The sequence below is a fragment of the Trichomycterus rosablanca genome, chromosome 1 (assembly GCF_030014385.1).
Source record: "Trichomycterus rosablanca isolate fTriRos1 chromosome 1, fTriRos1.hap1, whole genome shotgun sequence".
NCBI classification, from domain to species: domain Eukaryota; kingdom Metazoa; phylum Chordata; class Actinopteri; order Siluriformes; family Trichomycteridae; genus Trichomycterus; species Trichomycterus rosablanca.
In genome coordinates, this window is record NC_085988.1 from 29,026,219 (window position 1) to 29,042,185 (window position 15,967).

The 15,967-nt window shown below is 35.3% G+C and overlaps 2 protein-coding genes across 5 annotated transcripts; both read right to left on the bottom strand.

Annotated features, from left to right (window-relative positions):
- Window positions 1-382: 382 nt before the first annotated feature.
- Window positions 383-4,765, bottom strand: tnni2a.2 (troponin I type 2a (skeletal, fast), tandem duplicate 2). 2 transcript variants are annotated; one of them, XM_063001491.1, is made up of 6 exons: window positions 4,684-4,765; window positions 4,500-4,539; window positions 4,294-4,422; window positions 1,390-1,479; window positions 1,131-1,307; window positions 383-652 (listed from the first exon to the last, which is right to left on the bottom strand). In XM_063001491.1, exons 1-6 carry the CDS (start codon window positions 4,689-4,691, stop codon window positions 557-559), a joined length of 540 nt encoding a protein of 179 aa, XP_062857561.1. In that variant the 5' UTR covers window positions 4,692-4,765; the 3' UTR covers window positions 383-556. The 2 variants fall into 2 exon arrangements, with proteins under 2 accessions (XP_062857561.1, XP_062857570.1); XM_063001500.1 differs by lacking the exon at window positions 1,390-1,479.
- A 2,653-nt stretch (window positions 4,766-7,418) lies between these two features.
- LOC134320182 (troponin I, fast skeletal muscle-like) lies at window positions 7,419-13,107 on the bottom strand. Of its 3 annotated transcripts, none has more exons than XM_063001514.1 (6): window positions 13,100-13,107; window positions 11,389-11,425; window positions 11,129-11,257; window positions 9,165-9,254; window positions 8,883-9,059; window positions 7,419-7,514 (listed from the first exon to the last, which is right to left on the bottom strand). In XM_063001514.1, the coding sequence occupies exons 1-6, from the start codon at window positions 13,105-13,107 to the stop codon at window positions 7,419-7,421; spliced, it is 537 nt and encodes a 178-aa protein (XP_062857584.1). The 3 variants fall into 3 exon arrangements, with proteins under 3 accessions (XP_062857584.1, XP_062857576.1, XP_062857592.1); XM_063001506.1 differs by lacking the exon at window positions 13,100-13,107 and adding an exon at window positions 11,650-11,657; XM_063001522.1 differs by lacking the exon at window positions 13,100-13,107 and adding an exon at window positions 11,650-11,657 and having other exon boundaries at window positions 7,506-7,507; window positions 8,876-9,059.
- Window positions 13,108-15,967: the final 2,860 nt, after the last annotated feature.

Genomic DNA, 15,967 nt, shown 5'->3' on the forward strand with positions numbered 1-15,967 from the left:
TACTTATTCTAAGGTTTAGACATGTTCTGTTAGAAAGATAGCTAAAATATCTTTCTAGCTAAGACAATTGGTTGAGAGCTTGTCTTTTACCCAAGCTCCTCTAGTTTAATTAAGTAGGTCTACATGCTTAAAGCATAGTGCAGGCTAGCGTTACTTTAAATGAGAGTTGTATGCGAATCCTCTTGCCCATGACTTTTTTTTATTCACATGGCAGCATGGCAGCATCTGGAGTCAAACTTATAATTTTCCAACAATAGGTCTAAACGCCTGCCAAAATTTTTTTTTAATTTGTTGCTTATGTATATACAACCCCCCCCCCCCCCCCCCCCCCCCCCCCATTAAATACATCACTAATGCATTTTATCAATATATAATAGTGCATTTATTTATGTATTGTTTTAAGAAACACAAAATTTAAAAAGAAGCATGGTGAAAAAAATCACTGGGTATGGATAAAAGTAAGTATATGCTTTAAGTAAACAACTCATTATTATATTCATTGGAAACTAGATGGTGTTACTAATGGGCAATTCCCCATAAGCTCTGTTCTGTTTACTCAGGCCTCAGATTCAAACATCTTCTTTCTTCCACCCATGCCAGCCTTGTCTTCAATGCTCTTACGCCAGTCACCAACATCACGCAGTTCCTTATCCTGTAAAATTGAGGAGAAAAACATTTTGTCTGGGTAATGGTACAAAATACAACAATGAAAGCTTAGCAACAAATGTGCATTGCTTTAAACAAGCTATGATTTGGCTAAGTAACAAGCTCATTTTGGCTGTGTTGTAGAATAAATGGTGGATTGTTTTTGTTTTATTTTTGGGTTGGTTAGCTGATAGATGGTTGAATGGATGAGTGGTTGGTTTGTTTGATGGTCACTTGGCTGAGTTGTTGTTTGATTGGATTGATAATCATTTGAATAGCTGGTGGGTTTGTTTTGGTTGTATTATTGGATGGTTGATTGTTTATTTGTTGTGTGGGTAGATGATAGGTTTTTACTTGATGGTGTGTTGTGTATGGCTTACAAAGTTAGCTAATCCATGTCTAAAAGTGCTGTGTTTAAGGTTTAAAAATAGGTTACTGATTAATTTGGCAAAAAATCATTAAATAACATGAAATAAAGCACCCACCTCCTCCTTGACCTCCTTCTTTACTTGCTTCAGGTTGGCTCTCAGGTCAAGGTTCACGTTGTGTTTGGAGCCTAACAGAGCCTGAAGCATGGCATCAGCCGACATACGCACTTTCTTCAGAGGAGGTTTCTTGAACTTGCCTTTAAGGTCTACAATTTTTATATTCATGTCCTTGACCTGGAGACACAGACAATAAAGTAAGTAAGAGAAGACATGGCAGTGGAACATAGGGAAAAGCGACCAGTTAAAGAAAACATACCTCTTCCACAACCAAGTTGGCCTTGTAATGAAGATTGTACCTCTCCTCATCAATAATATCAATCTTTTCATGTAATTCTTTGCATAGTGCCTGAGGACATATATAGAAATGGTCATGTATGGAAACGTGAGTTTAAGTGGGTGTATATATATATATATATATATATATATATATATATATATATATATATATATATATCCATTCTCAGAAGAGTTGGTACTTTGTAAAATGCGAGATGTAAAAAAAGATTTGTTAATTCTTAGATCTTTATTTAACAAACAAAGGTACAAAGATAAGATTTTCAATGTTTTTATTTATCAACGTTAATGAATTTGATGTCTGCAACACACTCCAAAAAAGGTGTGACAGAAGCATGTTTAGCACTATGCCCCACTGTTGTAGCACATGCAGAAAGAGGGGTGGCATTTTTCTTGCTAAAAAAACCATGAATTTCTTAGGAAAAGATGCCACCTTGATGTCAGCTTGTGTCGCTCTAAAATCCCACTATATGTCTTTACGTCTATAGTACCTTTAAACATACAGTCCTCCAGTGCATTTCTTGATGCAGTGGCGGACTATGGTAAGTGACAATGGTTTTCTGAAGCACTCCTGAGCCCATGTGGCTATATTTATCAGATGAAAAGGACCATCCAGACTGTTATCGGTGAAAGGTGCAAAAGCCAACATCTTTCATGGTATGGGGTGCATCACTGCCTAAGGCATAGGTGATTTGCATATGTGTAAAGGTACCATTGACATAGAGACATATTTTGGGACTTTAGACAGATACATGCTGCCATCAAGGTGATGAATTTTGCTGGGAAGTTCATGGTTATTTCAGCAAGACAATGTCAGGCCTTATTTTGTGGCTTCATAGGCACAAAAGTGTATGCTTGACTGCCCTGCCTGTAGTCCAGATCTGTCTCCTATTGATAATGTATGGAGCAGATTTAAAAACTTCAACAATTTGTGTCCTCGGTTCCCAAACCATTAAAAAGTCTCATTAATAGAAAAGGCGATGGAGCACATGGGTTAACATGCCTCTGTCCCAACGTTTTTGGAGTATGTTGCAGGCATCAAATTCTACATTTCTTTATATTACAAAATACAATAAAGTTGATTAATAAAAACATAAAAAATGTTTTCTTTCTACTTTAATGAGTTACATAAAGAGTCAAGAATTAACTAATTACAGATTCTTTTTTTATTGCATTTTACAAAACGTCCAAACTTGTCTGAATATGGGGTTTGTAAGTAAAAAGTTAATAGAATATTGAAGATACACCATTTTGAAACATTTCACAATGATAAGGCAAATTGGTTACGGTAACGGTATCATAATTGGATATAAAAGGAGAATTAACCAAGGGCTAAGTCGGCGAGCGAAGATATGTCCTGACTCCACACTGTGTGTAGAGCAAGGTCAGAAACTACTGCTAAATGTGCATCACCTTGGAGCCCTCAAACACTACTGTAAATTTATATTTTGATATATTTATAAACATTGGGTACAAACAGTTATTGAACTGAGAATTTATATATGTTCATTCTTAGAAAGGTTAATCGATTTTAGCCCCATCCTGCTAATTGCAACTAGCTGGCAGCCTCTTTCAGTGTTTTATTTTTTGTTTGTTTGTTGATAGTTAAATTGCACTTAACTTTAGCTAGCTGATATGCTAAGTTGCTAAAGCTAACTGACAGTGTCTGCATACTTTATTTTAGCACATTTTTAGTAGTACTAACAACACCATGATTAGTTTCCAGTTCAGATGTGTACGCTGTAGGACATAGCAAGGACATAGGTTGTGATTTGCAGCACTCCGACCACTCTGGCCTAAGGAAATGGGGCTTTTTAATATGTTTTGTGTATTTAATGAGGGTACACATGAAGACAGGTTCAAATATCTGTGGTGTTCTTTCGTTAGGTATCAAAAACAAACTAATTAGCTAGATATTTTACTGATATTGTTTTAATGGCGTACAATGTTACATTTTGTAACAAATTGACCTACAGCTCCCTCTACCTTCAAACCGTAGTGTTTAAAAAATCATTAACCGTTAATTCAGGCGTTATTTAAGCAAAGCTCAAGTTAATGCTGAGTCTTTGCCTTGCATTAGACCCAGCTACTAGGATAAAGGGCCTGTGTTGCCTTAACTCAGTTGCATGATGAAGTGATTTATTTAAAACTTTAATAAGTACACTTCTGTTAAATTCGGATCGGTGATCCGCATTTGTCTAAGCGACTCCCAGCGTCGGTTTACTGAACCGACTCTGCGACCAATTCCGTTTATTCTAGCTGGGGTTAAGAGAGAGGTATGGGGCTGTGATCGTGTGTCTGGGTGATGGTGGACCGAGCAGCTAAATTACTGATCATAGTCGCAGTTTCATCTAGCACCACTGCCTCATACTTTCCCACAGTCTAACCTAAGGCGAACCGAGTCGACTCAGTCTGCTTTTGATTTGCCTGAACGTTCTGTTTGCTGAATTGTTGGCTGGTTTGCTCTGTATAGACTATTTTGGAGTCCTGAATTTTTAATCGCTGCTTTTAGTGCACACATTGTATTGTATTGAATTCTTTCCCTTTAATAAATAAACATAATTTTAAAGAAAATATATTTTGTGTGCGATTCGTCTTTTGTTTTGATTCTGTCTCGTCATTGCACTTGTGAACTACATTTAGCCTGGTGGTTAAGTTTTACTGTTGTCCTTAACCAGCCCATTTCACGTTTAGAGACTTAGCAACTGACTATCTTAAAGAATCTTGTTTGTATTAAATTAAAGACGACTGATAAAACAACAGAGATTTGATCCATCATAATCCCAGAATTAATTGGTGAATTTGAGTGTTCTGATAAATGGTAAACTCTTTCTGACCCACTAAAAAGTTACCATATGTTTTTTACCTCTAATTCCTCTTTGGAGCTGGGCAAGGATAGAGGTGGGCAGTGCTCCTCCATATAATTTTCCCTCTCCTCTGCTTTCTCCTTTTCTTCAACTTCCAACCAATTCTTTGCTACCACAAGCATTAAGCTCTGTTGACAGACATAAATTCTCATTTATTTGATGTGATTGCCAGAAATTATATATAAATATATATTTGTTGTTTTACCTTCAAGGAGTGTTTCCGACTCATGGACATTCTTTTGTTACTATCAGATGTCAGACAAGAAACAGAGAGCTAATACGTAAGACTACTTTAAAACATAATACATTACATTTTCTACATTTAGTAGTTTCTAAATTTTAGCTTATTAGAATTTTCACATAAGTGACTGGCTCAAAATACTACTTACTCAGCCATGGTGCTTGTGTCTTTATCCCTGATGAAAAATGAAGACTGCAATAATCAGAAGAATATCGATGCACCTTTCCTCTGTGGTACACAAAAAATAAGGCTTTTACAACAGTTCCAAAAAAGCAAATACAATGACAAGCAGTAACTTGTAAATAGTCTGTTACAACACTAACAAGAACTATATCATTTGACCTAATCACACTGATTTATATAAATATATGCTAATGCTTAATTAGCTGTTTAAAAAAATCTATAAAAGCTAGATAACTGGTCCTATGTACGCCTTTCTGGTTCCAAAATCAAGTTTTTTATGAGTAGTAGTATTTTTAGCTAGAATTACCCATAGCTAAATAAACCATCTGAACCTTTAACAAATGTGTAAAATTATCTCAGTATCTTTAACACTACCACAAAATGTTCTTTTTCTAAACATTAATGGTGATTGATCACAAGATTGTTTCCCTACATGGCCATTCTTTTTGAATAGGTACTAGGGCTGTGTTATATAGTAACACACAATTTGTATTGTTTACCATGTCTTTTTTGCTAGTAATTAAGACAAAGAAACTTGACTTTTGCAGCAACATTTATAGACTAGTAAAATGTCAAGCATATTTTTAAAACTGACTTTCTTAACTTGAAATCTCTGTAAAAATTTACATTCAAACCAAATGAAGACCAAATTAGTTGTGTCTTTTACATGACACATGCAAATACCCAGGACACTTTTCTAAATCTGAGCAGGCCATCTGCCCCCAAATCCCTCCTTGAGTGTTATTTTCTTAGCAAGGACTATGCAATGTGATACCACAACTGTAGACAAGCCCAAGAGACAAGCCAACCTCATGGAACATCCCTAAGATAGCCAAGACATTAGCACATAGCTTAAAAAAAATCATGTCCTTTATTTCCTTCACAACCAACTTCATTCTTAGTCTTTATTTATCCTGCAAGGAGAAACTGAGAAGGGCAACTGTCTATCTGATGACTGAGTTAACTGCATTAGTCCCCTCAGATGTTCAACCCGCTCCTTAACCACATGCTTAGAAAGCTGCAAAGACAGTTGTTGGGTCATGTAAAACCTTCGTTCTCAACACAGAAGAATGGAAAGACTATTCTTAGACCCTATAAATAAGGCAGAGGAGGATCTGGAGACAGCTATTAAATGGAATTATAATTAGATCAGGTTTTTAAATTGTTTAACCATCAGCTTTTCATATATTTTACACTTCACACCCTATCTTTATATCGTTGTCATTTGGTTCAAACCAGAAGAAAAAGTAAAAAGCTTAGTATTGTAATTGGCTGTTAAACATGGTGGCATGTTAGTGTTGACACTTAGTAAAACACTGGAGTATCATTTTCAAAATTTACTGCTAAAGCTGGTGTTGTCTTTCATAGTACCACATCATCAGACCGTATATCAGACAACTGACTCTTTCTGACCACTCTTCTCTATAACCCATAAAATCTAATGAAATATAATGAATCTAATAAAACAATTACTATTATCTTAGATATGAATTAGTCAAAAAAGGTAAAATGGCAATAAAAAATAATAAAATTTTCCCAATAAAGAGACTTTATTGAAAAAATATATATTTGTAATAATTACTAATGGATCAGTCTTAAACATTTTGCAATATTAAAGACACAATTAGTAGCATCAGCAACAATCAAACATAAGCCAGTAAAAAGATAAAGTTTGTAAAAGCACAACAATATATAACAAAGAGGAGCTCTCACCTTACAGACAGAGGGGAAGATCAAGGCTGATGATGGGTAACTGGAAGGCTGGTACAAGCAGCTGAAGTGTAAAGAAGGTATATATTGCATTCTCTGATCGGACTGCAAATCCTGCAGTTCTTATTATGGAAATGGATTACCAACCAAACCAATCGGCTGACAAGGTCATGAAATACAGTACTTTTGTCTTTAAGCCTGTTGCTTAAAAATAAATAACCAACCCTCAAGATTTTCCAGTAATATTTTTTTTTTTCATTTTGCTGTTTTTTTGGTTCTGCTTGGTGACTTTTAAGACAAAGGTCTTAAAACATATGCCTAACTCTTAACAAAGAAGTTACACTTTTGATGGTGGGATAAAATGTCCAGAAATGCCATCCATCCTTTAAATAATAATTAATACCCATATTGACTGTGACTACATAATATGAAGAGCACTGCTCCAGGACCATTGCTGAAAAACTAAAATTTTTACCTAGAAATCATGTATAGATATGTCTGTAATAACACAGACACTATTAAACACAGAAGCTTAATCATTAAACATTGCATACATAGATATTCTATTACAAAATGTTCATAATCTTCCATGTTTAGTGCATTAATTGTGATTTTATAGCTTTACCTGCATTTGTAATTAATGGGGTTTATACCTAATTGACTTCATCCAAATGATGCCTTTCTATTGCCACTAGGAGGGCTAAGGTAGCATGTTTCATAAAAAATAGACAAGAAAATAATGTTTTTTAAACCATTGATTTATTCACACGTTTGGAAATTTTGTTTACCCAATACAAAGTGAAGTCTTTGACAACCAGAAAAATACAACTGCGTTCCAAACCTTTCGAAGATAATGATTCTTTACTTTACTGTACTATATCCCTTATTAATTACATTATCCACCTGACATTTTCATTCCAAGTAAACAGCCCCAAGAAACAATATTAAATTCATGAACTCCATAGAGAAAAGTAAGATAAATATGAAAATTTAAGCCTCAGACTCAAACATCTTCTTCCTGCCATCCATGCCAGACTTGTCTTCAATATTTTTGCGCCAGTCACCAACATCACGCAGTTCTTTATCCTGTGATACAGACATAAAAATATGCATATTAAGCCTGATAGACTAAATACTAGAAGCAAAATATATTTTAAGGACAACCTGGGGAGTTTTGATATTTGTATATTATGCATATAGAAAGTTCTGTGTAAGCTATCAACACAAACCTTTTGTGCTTGTACCTCTGAGGAAGCCTTAGAACAGCATCATTTTTTTGGGTGCAGGTTTTATACATCAGTTATAAGCTACACCTGAATTTGTGTAATCTGTAAACTTGGTCATGGAATAATTAAGTTGCCTGGGTGGTATGAAAATCTGCAGACACACTAGTGTGTGGATAAGAATGGACACCTCTACCTTTAAGGTTCTTATATAAATTGTTATAATAAATGGTTCTGTAAATCACAATTTAGAAAATGTTTTACAACAATAATTTCCTTCGGGATAAAAAAAGTATCTATCTATCTATCTATCTATCTATCTATCTATCTATCTATCTATCTATCTATCTATCTATCTAAAGGTTTTCTAATAAATAAATTACAAACAGTTTTCAGAAATGTATCTTTAGGCATACAAGTCTGCCTAAACAAATACATTATTTTCCACAATATTTACAGGCAAATAAAATTTGTTTTCTTTTAGACTACTCTTTGGCAACAGTTCTATACATTCAATGTAACACTGTTTCAATGTTGTCAATTTTTAAATTGTGGGTTGCCAACAGCAATCATGTAGAATTTTTAACCACTCCTTAATAACATCAAGGAACTGCAATATAAAGTATAATTGGTACTAACGTGGAATTTCCGATTACCAGTTAAATTTTTTTATTTTTTTTTTATTTTTTACATTTTTCAGCATTTAGCAGACGCTTTTATCCAAAGCGACTTACACAATGAGCAATTGAGGGTTAAGGGCCTTGCTCAGAGACCCAACAGTGGCAACTTGGTGGTGGCGGGGCTTGAACCGGCAACCTTCTGTTTACTAGTCCAGTACCTTAACCACTGAGCTATCAACTTAACCTCTGAGCTTCCTCTACCATTTAGACCACGTGTCAAACTCAAGGCCCGCGGGCCAAATCCGAGAGCTTAAAAAACGTATGATTGTCTTAAAATACACTGTAAAATCGTACATAAACTGCATCTCCTACAATGCATGCTGATTTTGTGACCCACAAAGTGACTGCATCCTGCCACTAGATGGCAGTGTTTCCACATCAGTGTTTAACTGAGGCGGTTTTCCAACAAGTGACGGTGAGAAATAATGCTGACCTGGCCCTCGGTGAAAATGAGTTTGACACCCCTGATTTAGACCAAGGCAGATTACAAAGAGTTTTTCAGAAAAAAAAAAACCCTGTTTAAAAGATATAGTAAAGATTAAACAGCTCACCTCTTCTTTCACCTCCTTCTTGACTTGTTTCAGGTTGGCTCTCAGATCCAGAGACACCTTGTGTTTGGAGCCCAGCAGAGCCTGCAGCATCTGATCAGCAGACATTCGCACTTTTCTCAAAGCCGGCTTCTTAAATTTGCCCTTCAGATCCTGAACTTTAATTTTTAAATCCTCAATCTAGTGTCAGAGAAAAGCAGCCAGATGTAAATTAAATAAATATATAAACAGTATATAGTAATACAGCCAGTTTATTAAGCTAAAAAGACTAAACTGAGAACCAACCTCCTTTCCGCTTTTGTTAACTTTGCTTTCCAGATCATATCTATCCTCATCAATCCTGTCGATCTTATGGTGAAGTTCTTTGCACAGCTCCTACAGACAGACAGGAAAAACAGTGTTGCACGTGCCATAGTTGTGAAATTTTATAGAAAAGAGGCCATATTTTTTGGATATGTGACTGGATTAAAGCAAGACACTACAGGTAGAGAGGACAATTTTAGTCATGTTACCATATTTTGATTTTTTTTTTAATATATTTTGTTTATGCATTTTCTCCCCTTTTTCTCCCTTTTTAGCTCGTCCAAATGCCCAATTGCATTATGCTTCCACTCCACCAGTGGCGATTTCTCTAAGACTGCAAGGGAAGCTCAGCTTCCCCTAAAATGTCAAAAATTAAATGGTCAAATATATACATTAATATACAATAATATATTTCATTGACTACAAATGCGTTAGAACACGTTCATCTCGAAGACGAGTTCGTTCAGAATCAGCTACTTATCACAAATCGACTGACTCGAACTTCTCATACATTCCCGTAGCGTCAATGCATTTGCCTGTAGAAGCTGAGCGTCTATATTCACTTCAACGGGACTGCATGGAAAGGTTTTTTCATTGCTTCGAAACTCACCGGTCATTGGATAAATGCCATGATTTTTTCCCGCCCCCGGACGCTGAGCGTCTCTGGGGATAAATGGAGCTGTGGGCGGGTCTGGACGCGGAGCTTCTGCAAGATGATTGGAGGATCAGTCGAAAGGCTGAATCCCTCTTTGATTGACAGCTATTTGCTGGTCATTGAGAGGACACTGGTCAAGTCCCTGGAAAAGATGCCTACTTGGTACGATAGGATCACAGGCCATTTTCTTGAAAAGGAACGGAGGGCAGAATTTATGTATAAATAAATTGACAAATTTTATGATGTAAGCCGACAGTGAGCTTCCCCTCTTTGAAAGACCAGCAGCCGCCATTGCTCTCCACCAATGCCGATCCCTGCTCTGATTGAGGAGAACGAAGCTAACCGACACGTGGGCAGCATGCCGTATGCATTTTATCACCTGCACTTTGACGAGTGCAGTGAAGCTCAGAGTTGTGAGCACTCTTTTTCTCATCTCTGTGCAGGCGCCATCAATCAGCCAGCAGAGGTCGTAATTGCACCAGTCATGGAAGAGAGACGCCATCCGGCTTAGGGCCGCCCATATCTGAACAACAGGCCAATCGTTGTTCATGTGGCCATTACTTTGATTTTTTTTAACCTGAAATCCTATTTTTTTATAATCAAACCTTGACTTTATGATCAGAAATATATGGACCACTCACCTAATTTTTGAGTTTAGCCAAACATTTTGCTAACAGTTGTGTGAGATCAATTATATGAAATATATTAAATACTTTTAACTTTGTAGCAACAGTAAGTTTAGATTCAGTTTACATTATTTCTATTACTTTATTTGCATTTTGTGATTGTTAGCAAGTTAAAAAAACAACCATATGTTGCTAAATAGCTTATTTGCTATTTTTGTAATGCTCTCAACACTCCCATATATGATGCATGCTTTTTTTAAAACATCTTAAGGCAGATAAGAAACCATATTTAAAAAAATATATATATTTAAAAAAAAGTATTTTATTTCTTTAAAAATCTAAACATTTTGTGAAAAATCTAGTATATCAAATATCAAATATAGTAGAAATAATATAATTAATAACAGTTACATTTATGCATTTAGCAGACTCCGTTATCTAAAGCAACTTACAATTGTGTATTGTATACAATTCAAACACTTAAGGGTTAAGGGCATTGCTGAAGGGTTTATTAAGGACAACCTGGGAGTGGTGGGGTTTAAACTAGGGACCAAAAATGTTGGACTAAAGATGTGTAGATTTAATATTCTAAATCCCTGTAACCAACAAAAGTAAAAATATAGCACATTTCTTAAACTCTATGTTCTGTATGTTTGGATTATTACCTGAAGAGCTTGCACACCACTTGGCAAAGACAGAGGAGGACACAGCTCTGCCATGCAACTTTCCCTCTCTTCCTCTCTCTCCTTTGCTTCTACCTCCAGTAAACCTTTAGCAATGGAGAGCATCAAGCTCTGCAGGAAGACAAGCAACAATGCTGTTAAATACTGCACAATAAAAAAAACATATGCCAACACTAGCACTCACGCATCAAACTGTTTTTATGAAACAGTAATAACCAATAAATAAGGGAAATTTAACATACCTTTAGATGATGCTTGCGACTCGAGGACATCTTTTTCCTTTAGGGTTTAGATAAGAATTAGGTTGTCCATAAAAAATATATCAAACAAATAATAATTTATACATGCATGATCACAACACATGTATTATTTGTAATATCATATATTATTAGATATTGTGTGCATTTTTGTGTATTATAGTGTATTGTTTAACTATGCAGCCATTGTTTTACAAATTAATAGTTAAAACTGCATGTACAGAATCATGATTGCTGGGTACTTACTCCGACATCTTGGCTGGATTTTGTTTTCACACCCTGAAAAATAAAATTATGCCATAAGTTCTAAAATGTAGCCAATATATAGCAAAATTAGAATTTTGTAATGTAGTAACAACTTAATTATGTATTACAATGCAACATGACAAAACAAAGGGATATAGCTGTATTAGAGATGCATAGATGCTTTTATTGCCATTTTTTATACAATTTCTTTTTTTTTAATGCATTTTCTCCAATTTTCTCCCCAATTTAGTGTAGTCAATCTGTCTTCTGCGGAACCCTTTTTCACCCATGCATTCTACACAGGCATCTCTCTATCTGCTAATCAGGGTCCAAACACAGCGTTTGAAGACCCCATCCACATAGTCCGGTCATCCCGCCCTAGCAGAGAGACGTGTCTGCTGCATGCACTGCCAATTATGCCCGCTAGATGGTGTCCAACCAAACGGTGGCAACACCAAGTTTTAAACCGAGGAGTTCAGAATCTCGGCACTGGTGTGCTAGCGGAATATCCTGCTGTGCCACCTGGGTGCCTGTTATACAATTTCTTAAGCATAATGCTTAATTAATATTAATAATATTAAAGCTATAAGACTTTGTGAATATTGATGTTCATCTTATATCTGCAGCATTGTGCTGTTAAGTTATGCAAAACATTGTAGGCTTTATTAAGACTTGTGAAAAATTCATATTGTGTCAGCACAAACCATATAAATACAGCAGTGAAACAGGCTAAAACACTTGAAATCTATTCTGTTACTGATCCAGCTCTGATACAGATACCTGTATTGATTTGATTCATCCCTAAACTTACTTAAAATCAGTCCAAGTCTGTCATCGGTTCTGATATGTTTTTAGTTCAATACCACACTGAGGTTAAAAAGTTAAATCTAGTACTGTTCTTATGCGCATAACCATGCAAAATAAATGAAACATTGTGTACATAGTACATAGTAATTATCAGAAATAGAAATGCTGTTTTACATTTTCTAACAACATATCAATTTAATATCAAGGATAGGGGGCAGTTATATAACACCTCTCACTTTTATACTGTACAGAATATCATGTACTTTAATATTGTATAATTTATAACATTGTACAGTGTGTTATTTTTTTACTCAAGGTCTATGTTCTATCTGTAATTGGATAGTACTGTTGCTTGGAGCATAGTTGTGTCAAATGGCATATTCTCATGGCTTATCCAGAATTACATTGAAATATATTCCTGTAATTTAATTTCCCAAATAGAAAAAACTTTATTCATGAAATCATTAGTCATTATAATGTCTACCTGACTCCAACACACTTAGTCCCTTAGTCTTGGATATGTAACTTTATCTTTCAAATGTACAGTGATTAAATCCCTGTTAAAGAAACATAATTTTGAGAAACTTCCTTTTGTGTCCAACATTAGACAGTATTCATGAAACGTTTCAGTCAGGATTTTGACCCAACCATAGTACTAAAACTGCAATAATTAGGGCAGTAGTAGTAAATGGTAGTAAATGAGCTTTTTTGTCAATGGTCTCACAACTTTAGCTTTGGAATAATCTTGCCACCTCTGTTCGGGTTTCAGACACAGTCTTAATATTAAAGACATACTTATTTACTCAGGCTTTTGATTAGTCTTTGTAAACCAGAGATGTGTGACTCTGGTCCTGGAGTAATGGGGTCTCTAACAGTATGTTCCTATTGATGTCTGGTCTTTCTACATAATAGTTTACTTATAATCACTCAGTTTTGCTAATGTGAGAGGTGGGTGCTGATGTCTTGTGAAAAGAAAACCCTCATGACTGTGTTAGCTCCTAGTTCTCCCTTTTAGTAACACTGTAGTAATTAGGGATGCCAGAGTCTCTAATACTTTTCTCTGCTAAAGTGACTTGTTATTATTAATGATTTTAGTTATATTTTAACTACAGCTTCTGTTTTCTTTTCTTTATTTCAGATTGATTCTATCACTGCCATGTTAACAGTGCTGTTCCCGCTGTTCTTGCTGGATGTGATGGCAGTCTGCAGTGACTGCCCTTGTCAGGAACTCACTATAATACCACAGACTGAATACATAAGTATGATGGACTCTACTATTATTATTATTACTATTTGATTTTTTATCAATTTTATTATAATTATTTTATTTATACCAATCTAGTATCAGTTTATTTAATCTAATTATAATTCATCCACATTTTCTGTAAGGCACTAAAGGAGGCTAGGTCCCTATTCTAGTTCCCCTTAAGCAAGGACAGATTAAGGATAGTCTGGGCCCCTGGGTCAAAGTCCCTAATAGTCAGAGGATCCTTAAAATGGAGGGCCCTCGGAAATAAAAATATATTGTATCATAAATGTTGATAGGCATCGCAAAATGTTTTGGGCCAGGGCCCTCCCGGGGCCCCCTGACCTCAAGGGCCCCTGGGCGCTGGCCCCACTGGCCCGGTCAGTAATTCAGCCATGCCCTTAAGGTGTCTGGGGAGTAATATTTGGGGAGTTTTTCCTTGCAGCTGTTGCCCTCGGCTTGCACTTTAGGGGTTTTTGGTTCTGGAATCTGTAAAGCTGCTTTTACAATGCATATTGTAAAAAAAGCACACTATACAAATAAATTTAGCTTGACTTAGATTTACATTGCCTTACATTGTTATAGACATCAAATTACATTTTCACAGATTCCTAATTTTGGCATTAGGTTTGGAAAAAATCTTGAGATAATCAGTGGTTATTTTTATATTAGGGTGAAGATTATCAGTTAATTGACTTAAGAGGCTCTATTTCTGGCTGTTTGTTGAAAATGTGATACCACTTCAGAGCCTGCCATGCAAAAGTCTTAAAATGACTAAGAAGTTTGAGCCTGTAAGATATTGGAGATTGAATTAAAGGTTATTTAATATATAGTACATATGATGCATAGTTTTTAGACAATTCAGGTAAACTGTGACAGTTCTCAAATTATTCATTCTATTTTAGTTAAAAATGGTCACAGGGCATTCCAACAATTTAACTAACAAATTATTACTTTTTTTTTTTCAAAGCAAAAGGTGAACAAAATATGTTTAACTTCTCCAATATTAAACATACACACAGAAGGTGTAGAAATACTGGATTGTACAGAGAACCACAATAAGTTCTTCTTAATGGCAAGGTCAGGAAGCATTATAATTTTTATCTGAACTTGTAGGCATCACTAATTGACTTATATTACATGCTATAATTTTATTAATTTAGCAACATTAGCAACAGTTCTATAATACTATTTGCTAATTGCAAATAATTGTCATTATTCATAAATAACAGTAAAATAATTAGGAATAAGAAAAATAAGATTGAGGAATATAAATCAGGATCCACCAATCCAGTTAAGAAACTTAATATAACTGATCCAAGCTATTAAACAAAATTACAGGATGTAAAAAGAACCAGTGATTCTTTAAATATCCTGTTTATCTTCTTTAAGCTTTCGGCATGCAGAGAAGGAATCATCACCTCTCTTACAATGTAGCACCATGAAGGATCCAACACTGGTGATCATAATAATGTGATCAATACTAATCATTAATTATATCCACACAGAACTCTTTACCTACATTTTCTTTTCGTTTTGTATCTTTGTCTTCACATCTATTTCATTTCATAGAAATCAGAAATGCCATCTGATGCCTAATATCTTTATTGAGTAAACCCACATATCACTTTGGTGATAAGAATTACAGCTCAATACCACATCACATAACAGATCAACCAGCAGGTGTGGACATTTATAGCACTTTTAGGCACAATTACGCACAATGCATTGAACAATAAAGCATTCCATTAACAATTAAAAAAAATAATACATTCAACTAATTTAAAACATTTTCTCTCATGTACAAAAACAATTTAGCATTTTACTTAATAAGATAAACCAGAACAATCCTAATAGCATGAAAGGTGCTAATCCAAAAGATTAAATGCATCACAATGTAGAACAGCTGCAACATAGCAGAGTTAAGAGAGAATGAAAGAACGCGGACTCACCTATAAGTGGATGTGGAAAGTGTGCTGCAGAGAAACTGTGGGGAAGACCGTGCCTTCTGCAGGACGATGGTATTATCTTACAGTATATATTGTATTCCCTGATGGTAAAGGAAATCTTGTCATTCTCTATATGGAAAAGAAGTTTCACCCAAAGGCCAATGGGCTACCAAGCACCTGAAACATTAGATCTTAAACTCCAACTCCTCCCTTCAGCCCATTAATAAAAATAACCCTTTCTAGATCAGATTATTTTTAATTATCCATACAACCTTATTATATAGAGGGAGGGGTAGCAGGGGTAGCAGGACTCACC

Bases quoted from the DNA above. Each gene is read 5' to 3' on its own strand.
- tnni2a.2 (XM_063001491.1), bottom strand. The intron at 4,423-4,499 runs GTAAAACAACAA...GTCTGTCAACAG, and splicing joins GTCGGAAACACTCCTTGAAG to AGCTTAATGCTTGTGGTAGC. The intron at 653-1,130 runs GTGGGTGCTTTA...TCAATTTTACAG, and splicing joins AGAAGGAGGTCAAGGAGGAG to GATAAGGAACTGCGTGATGT.
- LOC134320182 (XM_063001514.1), bottom strand. The intron at 11,258-11,388 runs GTATGTTAAATT...GTCTTCCTGCAG, and splicing joins GTCGCAAGCATCATCTAAAG to AGCTTGATGCTCTCCATTGC. The intron at 9,255-11,128 runs GTAATAATCCAA...GTCTGTCTGTAG, and splicing joins GTGGTGTGCAAGCTCTTCAG to GAGCTGTGCAAAGAACTTCA.